Source organism: Tachysurus fulvidraco, chromosome 17, assembly GCF_022655615.1.
Source record: "Tachysurus fulvidraco isolate hzauxx_2018 chromosome 17, HZAU_PFXX_2.0, whole genome shotgun sequence".
NCBI lineage: Eukaryota > Metazoa > Chordata > Actinopteri > Siluriformes > Bagridae > Tachysurus > Tachysurus fulvidraco.
In genome coordinates, this window is record NC_062534.1 from 12,698,955 (window position 1) to 12,709,389 (window position 10,435).

General features: G+C 37.1%; 2 protein-coding genes across 2 annotated transcripts; both read left to right on the plus strand.

The window, feature by feature from the left end:
- Positions 1-565: 565 nt before the first annotated feature.
- cdx4 (caudal type homeobox 4) lies at positions 566-3,438 on the plus strand. The gene is given in 5 exon segments (XM_047802309.1): positions 566-1,353; positions 2,746-2,891; positions 2,984-3,109; positions 3,112-3,255; positions 3,257-3,438. Coding segments are annotated over 5 exon segments (963 nt in total). The 5' UTR covers positions 566-911; the 3' UTR covers positions 3,362-3,438.
- A 1,380-nt stretch (positions 3,439-4,818) lies between these two features.
- chic1 (cysteine-rich hydrophobic domain 1) lies at positions 4,819-10,322 on the plus strand. Its single transcript, XM_027135514.2, has 6 exons — positions 4,819-4,993; positions 5,812-5,866; positions 6,833-6,988; positions 7,359-7,415; positions 7,800-7,859; positions 8,885-10,322. Exons 1-6 carry the CDS (start codon positions 4,851-4,853, stop codon positions 8,933-8,935), a joined length of 522 nt encoding a protein of 173 aa, XP_026991315.1. The 5' UTR covers positions 4,819-4,850; the 3' UTR covers positions 8,936-10,322.
- Positions 10,323-10,435: the final 113 nt, after the last annotated feature.

Here is a 10,435-nt window from a genome sequence, read left to right on the forward strand (position 1 = left end):
ACACCTCTTTCACTCGAAGATCTTTAACAAATAACGCGCACACTCGAAAGGCGAAAAAGTGGCATGGGTACTATGCAGATGTCACGTTCCCATATCCACAGGTTTACTTCTATCAAGAGCTATCTATGTATGACTAGGCCTGAAAAACACCCCATTGTACCTAGTTAAAGATGACACATATATTATGATGAATGACAATATATTATTATTATTATTATTATCATTATTATTATTATTATTATTATCATTATTATTATTATTATTATTATTATTATTAATAATAATAATAATAATAATGATAATAATAATAATAATAATAATAATGATAATAATAATATTGTTGTTATTATTTATGTACTTATTATTATTATTAAAAACATTTATAGAGTTCAGATAATTAGAGGCAGATCATTTTTTAGTCTGTGCAATGTGCTTCAAAGTGAGATGGTATTTTTTAGTACTTTTTGGAGTGCATATTAGATAATCTCGGTAAGTTTGTGTTACAATTTGCTCTGTTGCACTCAGAAGTGTCCCTTCCTTCACGTTATACGGTATTGAGGTGATGCGGAAATCAGGCGCTAGGGGAATGCGCGCAGTGGGTTGGCGGCCTTATTGGCCTCTCATTTGAATGCAAATCCAGAGGTTTTGATGTCTTGGCTGACGTCAGTAAGGGCTTGTTATACGTACATCAGTGACCACCACCTTGTCAACAGAGTCACATCATGTTTGATTGAAGCACGTCAAGGACTACATCGCATGACCAGCTTGGAAATCTTTTTGTTTCTGGACTACCACATTTCAGAAGAAACCTTTAAATCTGGCCCTCTAATTCACTTTCAGCCATATCTAACATAATGCATTGTTAGTATGTCGTCTTAAAAACAGCTTTTGGGTCTTTTCCCTTGTGAATCATGTATGTTGGATACCTTTTGGATAAAGCCGAAGGAAACATGTATCACCACCAAGGACCTGTACGGCGATCTGGTATCAACCTTCCGCCACAGAATTTCGTCTCCACGCCACAGTACTCTGATTTTGGGGGATACCATCACATGGCCAGCATGGACACACACTCTCAGGCCGCAGGACCGTGGGCCGCTCCGTACGGCGGTCCGAGGGAAGACTGGGGCGCCTACAGCCTTCCACCTCCCAACACTATAGCAACTCCCATGAGCAACTCATCACCGGGACAAGTCTCCTATTGCTCGCCTGATTACAACTCTATGCATAACCCGGGTTCGGCTGTGTTGCCCCCGCCGCCCGACAACATTTCCGTGGCCCAAATGTCCCCGGATAAAGAAAGGCGCAACTCTTATCAGTGGATGAGCAAAACAGTCCAGTCCTCTTCCACCGGTATGTTTAGCTATTTAGACTGAAATTAATGTCTTATTCTCATTTTTCTCTGTTATTAATATCTCTGTGAAAACACAACACGTCCATATCGTGAGATATTTACTATAATAGAGTAATAATATAAGATACACTTCCTGACCTCTCATATTCAGATTGAAAGTCTCAGTATAATTGCCATAAACAATGAATTATTCACCTAGATGAATGTTTAAACCTAAGCTTTAGAAAACAATTTAATTTTCGAAATATTCCGAATCTTAGTAAACCAAAATTAATATAACAGCAGTAATAAACTAAGCAAACTATGCAATTTCTTTTGTAAACTTTATTTTAAAAAAATCTCAGAAGGCTGAATATTGTGATATAATAAAGGTGATATTATTTGATAATGAATGGAGCGTTTATAATTTCAGATTAGGTTGCGTCTAATTTAAAATACATGCTTTAAACACGGCTTTAAACTGGCAAGAAAGAGTCTTTTTAAACTTTTGAAGAAGCAAATGTGGGTTTCTTGTGGCAGGTGAAGGTGTTGGGATCTGGCGCCAGCTCCACTTGTAATGCTAATAGCTCGACTCCCGTAAACTAGATGTGAGAGCCACATTTTTTCCTGATACCTTGTCTCAAGTTTTGAGGGTTATCTGTCATATTCAAGGAGCCCCTTTTCAACACATTTTCACTTTGATATGCAGCAACACGGTTTCCTGTTCTTTAGGACTCAGCACCCAGCTTACACATAGAATAGAATATGGCTATATAAAGTGAACGCTTGATCATGGTCTTCCATTGGATTTTCACATGTGAAACTATGATTTTATGTCTAGGTGGTTTCCATTTTCCAGTTATTTTGTCCAACGTGTCAGTTTTTTTGCATTAATATAAGTCTTGTATTTTGTCAACCACTTGAATTAATACATTGATTAAACTGTTTCAAATTTTCCCCAAAGCCTAGACATTATACATGAAAAAAACACACAATTCACATACTTTTTTTAAACAGATATTTTTAATCATTTTTTTTAATTGCATGGTAACATTACCATTTTTAAATGCCATTTTTTGGCTGTAAGAAATCTCATTAATTATACGCCTTAAATCATCAATGGCGTTTAGGTGATATTTATGCGACTCAAATTTTTAATTCAGGTCAATTTGAGCAATGTATGCAAAGCACAGCCCTTGTGGGCCTTTCCAGACAAACCTATTTGTGAGACAGTCCATAATTCATTTCACTCTCTAGAGTTTTGCACTGCTTTCTGATTTTATTTTTCACTTACTATCGACTTAGTTTCAATCAACTTATTTATTTATTTATTTATTTATTTATTTATTTATTTATTTATTTATTTATTTAGTTAGTTATTTATTTATTGTAACATTCCTGCATTTGTTTAGGAAAAACAAGAACAAAGGAGAAATATCGAGTAGTTTACACGGATCACCAGCGACTGGAGCTGGAGAAAGAGTTTCACTTTAATCGTTATATCACCATAAGAAGAAAATCAGAGCTGGCTGTGAATCTGGGACTCTCAGAGAGACAGGTAAGACTTGGATTCCAACTTCATTCGTCATATTTTTTGGATAAACTATTTCAAGTTATTATAAGATTGTCAATTGTTATTTTTTCTTTCAGGTAAAAATTTGGTTTCAAAACCGCCGTGCCAAGGAGAGGAAGCTGATCAAGAAGAAGCTGGGTCAGTCAGACGGTAGCAGCGGCTCTGTGCACAGTGACCCGGGCTCGGTGAGTCCGCTGCCCGTTCCCGGTTCACTCAGTCCATCAGACGTGCACGGTTCCGTTTACCCGCCCCCTGGATTGAACACCTTACCGTCCATAAGAAACATTCAGCAAGTTACGGTCACCCAGTAAACTCAAAATTGGAGTATCTTACTCCAAAACATCCGACTTAAAACTGAGCACTCCGACCCGCTGCAAGGACACAACACACAGCGCTCAAAGGGACTCATGCGCTCCAGACCACACGTCCCCTTGCGCGAGCTTTGTGGAATATAATAACAGAGGAAATGTGATCTTATTACAACCAAAGGCTGGAGGCTCTTGAAATACTGTTTTAATAGAGTAGCTTTTTTAAAAATAATAATAAAAAAAAATGTTCGTCTGGTACAAAAAGCTAAATATTCTAATAGTTTTGTTTGTGTTTGATCTATTAAGATATATCATTTTCTGTATGTGGTGAGTGTACGAGTTTTTGTAAATAAAGTATCTCAGGCAAAGGCCTACAGTGTTTTTACAGACGTATGTTGATCTGCAGCAGGTAGGCCTATTTTCAGTATTTTCACATGTGTGAAGGAATTCTGCTATTTTTCAGCGTTTCTTTATATCAGCACCTTTTCGTTCACATGGGTGAATGCAGATTTCGGATTTATGGGTAGAACGTTTGAGTGTAAATAACGTTCCGAATGTAAATAAATGTTTTGAAAAACATCACGGAATCATGTCATTATATCCACTAGATCACATATTTATAGGATTGTCATCTAAGGCCAGTGGATAAAGACATTAGGCAGAAGAACACTGTTTGTAAACAGCTAGAACCAAATTCATTGTGTGTGTCAACACACTTGGCCAATAAACCTGATTCTGATTCTGATAACACATGTAATTCCAATATTTTAATTTGATTTATAATCAGGGTGTTAAAAAAAAGCCTTGAAACATTCAGGTCATTTTACTGCAAAGTGCATATATCCTGATAAAGAGATTAGGATATGCAGTTGCACAGAAGACCCACAATCATAAATAAAAATCAATGTGTACAATTAATATGACAAATGCGGCATAAAGAAGAAAAACAGGATGCACACAATTTCATAAGGGCTTTTAGCAAAGATGAATGTGATTCATTTTTGTATGACATTGTAGAGGACAGTTTTGCTGATATTTACATATTGCTCACGATAGGCAATTATGTGCTGTGTAGCTTGTGATGTAGGCTGTAATAAACATGTTTAAGGGTTTAATGAAGTTCTTTTAATTTTACATTAAATTAGATCATAAATAATTCACGTTTGTTTCTTGCTGGTCCTCTTATTACATGTTTATTATAAATTTAATCCAGCAATTCATATACCAGGATTAATACTTAAGTGTACATCTTTTTTTCTCATTACTGAAGCAATATATCAGCAATATCATTTTAATCATGAACTTTACACTCACATAACACATTTACCACACTCCAATCTGTCATTCAATTAACACTGAAATTAATTATAGATCTATAATAATAGTTATAGTAAAAATAATCCTCTTTTTTTTCAGTTGAGGCTTAGATCAAGCTCGTGATCAAATAACCAGGCAAATAACAATAAAACCAGGCAAAGAAAAAGTAATATAATATTTTTTCAGGCTGAATGGGTGATACAGTATACGATCAGACGCTATAGGATTCTTGTCTCTGACACTCGAGCTTTAAGCTCCGCCCTTCAGCGACCGCGTGCGTTACGTCCTCTGACGTCACTCGCGTAGTGTCAGAAACGTCATGAGCGTCTTACTGCCCAACATGGCGGACTTTGATACCATTTATGAGTTAGAAGAAGAAGACGAGCGAATAGTGAGTGAAGAGCATCTCGCCAGATACTGCCCTGAACCTGTGGTAATGCGAGGGGCCGGCCACATCACTGTGTAAGCGAACAAGCGCCGCTTTATGCCGCCGTGTTTAGTCCTGCTGTTGTTAGCCACCACGCTAGCGTTCGATCTCCTGCTTGCTTAATGCTAGCTTTCAAAATACACGCAGACCAACCGACTCTCTCGCACTCTGTATCACCGACACTGATTTTATACGACTCCTTTGAGCCGTTCAGCCTTTGATCGCTATCATTACAAACATCTTGTCTTGTCATCTGCAGTCTGTACGGATTATTTGTTTATTATGGTGTCACGTGCATGAAGAAGCTTACTTAACTTCCATCAACATAATTGTACATCTTCTTTAATATATAAATTCGTTTGTTATCTTCTAATTCCACATTTTACACAATGTACTTACCTTAAACTTACTTGTGTCTCATGTATTATACTAGTTATGGTGCACAAGGCATATTGTGTCATCTGTGTAGTGTACTAATGCAGGGAGTAAGATGAGGTTGGTCTCTGTTATGTCTTATTAGTCAAAACATAATGCTTTATTGAGCCTACAGTAGTTTAGAAACCTTTAAGGCATAATCTCAATAATGTGTGTTACTAATTTACAATATTATAGCAGGCTGAACCAGTATGTTGCACCGTGTCGTAGCGCAGATCATTTCATGTGCTGTAAATTAGATCTCTTGTGTATAAATCACACATCAATTTAGATTGATCTGCACTAACGTTACCTGTACAATCGATGGTTTATGTGTTATTGCATAATGAAATGTTTTTTTTAATCATTATTATTACTTTTAGGTTGACAGCACAGACCATGAGGAATTTTGCTTTACATGTAATTTTTGTATTTATAGGTTTGGACTTAGCAACAAATTTGATACAGAATTCCCATCTGTTCTTACAGGAAAGGTAATGGTGCCTAAACAATTCGAATGGTCAAATGTATATATTTTTTTTTCATTTAATCACACCAAGCATGTGCCTATTCCTAGAGTGTGTTTTTAAAATAATTTCCCGGGATTCTTGAGTCAGAAACTGGAACATTTCAGTAAGTGCACCATAGTGCAACTAACGCAAGCTGAATGCACTAAAGTGGTCTTCTGTCAATGAGTAAGCTGGCTAAGAGCCTGGCAGCCTGCGATCCTAGTGTTGGGAAGACACAGCTCCAGGTGACAAAATAATGAAATAAAGACTGTGCCCTGCACAAGAAAGGAAAGCTTCCTGGGTCGGGTGCAGAAACAAAAAAGGTTGCAGGGGGAAGAGCAGGCTGAGGGAAGTGCCGGGCAATAAAATGTATCTCCAGTATTGTGACCTAGGGTGACATGTGATGGATGAGGTCAGGATTATGATGACTGAAGGGTCCAGATCAGGCCTGTGGGGCTTTATTTTGAGCTCTTTCACTGTTTGCAAAGAGACCTTTGCATCCTGTCATAAAAGATTACGACCTCAGTTTTATGGTGTACATACCCAGTGAGGAATGAGCAGCCATTCATGTTGTCCGGACGGTACAGCCAAAGGCCGTGGGCTTATCTTGTTTTTTGTCTCCCCTTTGCCTTGAAAGTCCAAGAATTATGAAATCTCATCTGCTTTTTAAAGAATGCAAATCTTCTAACAAATTTACACAGGATCTTTTTCAATTTTGTCATTTGTGGAATCTTTGCACTGAATTGAAGCAGAATGAATACCGTTGTTGTTATGTCTACATGCACACTTTGAACGTGTTCTGTTTAAAATTGTATGTGGGACTTGTGTTTAGCACATTGTGTTCTTCTGTGAGCAGTTGGTTCTTTAGGTATAAAAGGCAGCATGTTGTTGATCATAATGTGTGTTTATTTTTTGGCCCGTATTTCATTTCTTCTGATTTTTTTTTCTCAGGTTGCTCCAGAAGAGTTCAAGACAAGCATCAATCGGGTGAACGCTTGTCTGAAGAAGAACTTACCAGTCAATGTGAAATGGCTACTGTGCGGGTGCTTGTGCTGTTGCTGTACCGTCGGCTGCAGTCTCTGGCCCGTCATATGCCTCAACAAGAGGGTGAGACTCTCCTCTGTTTTTACCAGCCCATCTTATTTAGCCTCATCTGTTTCACTACAATTAGCACTCTAAAAATATTTTCTTTAGTGCTGAAGCCAAAATAACAAGGTGTGGAATTAGAGTCATGGTGTACAATTGATGCAATATGCCACATTAACTGAGAGATGGGCTATGAAAAGTTTGAGAATCCACACCAGGTTATTGGCCATAACATGCAGCTTATGAGCTGGTTAAATAGGAGCCTCAGTCCATAAATGTCTCTAAAGTCTTAATGCGGGTGTTTTATTGGTATTTGCTAAGCACCTATTTGAAGGTTTTGAGGGGGTGATTGCTGTCACATTTAACCCCTGTGTGTTTCTCTGTGTCACAGACACGTAGATCCATTCAGAAATTGTTAGAATGGGAAAACAACCGATTATATCACAAGGTAAGCAAATTTCACCTCGATACCTGTAGAGTATTTCATATAAATGAAAGGGTCCAGTAGATTTCAATGCCTCAGTGAATGAAGTGTTTGTTAATGGTTGTAAATCTAGCTACTAAACTGTGAAAATGCCCATGTCCTTCACAGCTATTTTTGGCTGGGCTATTGATAGATTGCAGTGGCTGACCAGACTGTGCAGAGGTCAGCAGTAAAAATGGCTTGTGTCTTGCGCCAGAGGCTGACAGACACTGCAGCCAGTATAGTGAGGAAACTCCTCAGAGCACTAACTGCTGTTTGACCCGTGCGAACCCGCATGTCTGGAGTGTTTGTATGGGCTGGGAAATCGTAGAGCATTCACTAACTGCCGCATTTTATAATTCTTATCAGCTGGGACTGCACTGGAAACTCAGCAGAAGAAAATGTGAGAGTAATAACATGATGGAATATGTAAGTACTCAATATTTTACAGATTTTAACAGCTATGTATACCTTAAAAATTGACCTTTGGTAGCAGGAATTGAAAGGACTTCAATATCTTTTTCCATTATTCCTACAACTCCTTTATTTTTTTAAAAAAGTTTAAGTTTATTTTCAGTGTATTTGCGTAGGTCTCTTGTCTTGTGTGTAAATATTTTCACTGGCCAATCCAAACTAAAATCTCTTGCCAGATTTGCTAAAGTTTGAGTAAAGTGGATCTTCTATGTTCTCCTGTATAAATGTTTATTAGCGAATGTCATCCATAAATTACTAAGCATGTTTAGAATCAGAATCAGAATCCGGTTTATTGGCCAAGTGTGTTGACACACAAGGAATTTGGTTCCAGCTGTTTGTGACTCTCAAAAGTACAGACATAAATAATGTTTGTGGCACAACTGACTTGCGTTTAGTTACGGCCACAAAACCTCATAAAAGGCAAAGCACACACAGAGCTGGAACTGACAAAATGATGACTAAATGGCGAAAGAGTGTCTCATAAGTGTGTTGTGCACTAAATCAACCAGTATTGCAGCTCGGTGATGGCACTGCGTCAGCCTGTATAAGAACAGACAAATCTGTGTGTTATAGGTGTCATTACTTTTGTTCTAATGGGCTTCTTTATTAATTTATGGATTTATTTAAAGTCATTAGTATGAAATGACTGTCTCAAAAAATATAAAAACAAAATCAATTTAATAAATGTCAGAGTAACCTACACCAATTATACAATTTGAAGCCTTACAATTACATGAATCTCCTTTTACCTAAAAGTACACAAATTCTTGTAGGATTAAAAACTGCTGCTCTTCAAATAGGATTTTCATGAATATCTCTTGTCCTGTGTCGTGTGTAAATGCTTATGTAAATGATTTAATAACAAAATGGATTGTATACTTGTTGATAAAGGATGCCTAAATGATGTTAGTTTATATTTAAAAAGCAATGATCTGGAGTGAATTAGCTCTTTCATATTATTATTTTCTTTCCTCCTCCAGGTGATTCTTATAGAATTCCTACCCAAATATCCTATATTCCGACCGGACTAAGAGCACTGCAGAGGGATGCTGGTGAATGGCTCTCACTCCGCTCCTTACTTAGTGCCTTGTATATAAAGTTGGATTGAGGGTCTTCACAGGTGTCACTACGTGACCCCTATTTTTCCTCCCAGTACCTTGTACAGTAGAGTTTGCAACACTGTCACTTTGCTTTAGAGCAGATTTTGCACATTTCCAGTTATAGTAGAAATGCGCCTGTGTTGCACCCGAATTTTTGTTACATAAAATAGTAAACAATACTGTTTAAAAGTGCATTTACCCCAATAGCCATTTATACTTCCCATCTTACTATATGTAATATTGTTGATAAAATGAAAGGCACCTTGAAGTGTGTATTTGCCTTATGATAAAAGTAAAAGGTTTTATTATGGTGTATGTGTGGGGTGCAGAATGGTATACAAGGTGTAGTTTTAAATGTGTTGTCAAATGTCACTTTGCTTTAGAGCAAGTCTTGCACAATACCTGATGTAGTTGCTCTAAAGCAAAGTGAAAAGTTTCAGGGCTTTTCTGCGCTAATGGAATGGGTAGGGAATTTCAAGTAGCTAAATGTTTGTCGGCATGATTTTTTTTTTTCCTGTCTACACTTTGGTGATGGTCCTCTAAATGGACAAAACAAAGAAACAGACCATTGAATATAATTTTGGACAAGATGTACAGCCTAGTATTTCATGTTTACATAAGTACTTTAGCTGGCAATTAGTTTTTTGCCAATCTATTATTGTAACATAGTTTTGTTTATAAATTGCATCTCTGTAACTTTCCAGTCTGTCTGGACCCGTTTACCTAGTAAGCCATAAAATGTATGTTCAACATGCCAGTCAAAGTGAGGGCTGAAAATTGCACTTGAGCACACGAGGACATCAGGCATTCAGTAGATTGTCCCTGAGGTGTTTTTTTGTTTTGTTTTGTTTTTATACTTGTGTACTGAAAGGATAAAATTGGATTATCGCAGACAATTTTGCCAATAAAAATTTATTAAAACTATTAAATGTCATTCGTTTAGAACTGAATGTTACCTTGTATGTATGTAGAAACATTTTTTTTTGTTGTTTTTTTACAATTCAGCTTCAAATTGTCATATTGTTGTTTATGCTGTTATACAGATGCAGAAATGTTGGACTTTCATGCTCCTTTTTCATGCGTTTTTCCCAGATTCTCTTTTGTTAAGCTGGTCTTGTTTTTCTTTATTTTTCTAACGTCAGCCTGTTGGATTAGAGTGCCTCTTGAATTGGGCGGATGGTTTGGAGAGAGCTGTACTAAGACACCTAAAGTTTGCCTAATTATTTGGAGAGAGAAAAAAAATCTCTCAACATTCTACTACAGAGTTCCTGTAAATGTTTCTGTGGAAAGCATAAATAAATTGTTGATTATAATGGTTTGACAGTCTTCCTCCTTGTATAGTGTCATTTCAGTTTGCACTCACTACATATGAGTTTCTGTAATATTAACTTAATTTTGTTCGGGCAGATTCGGTGTAAAATCTACCCTACA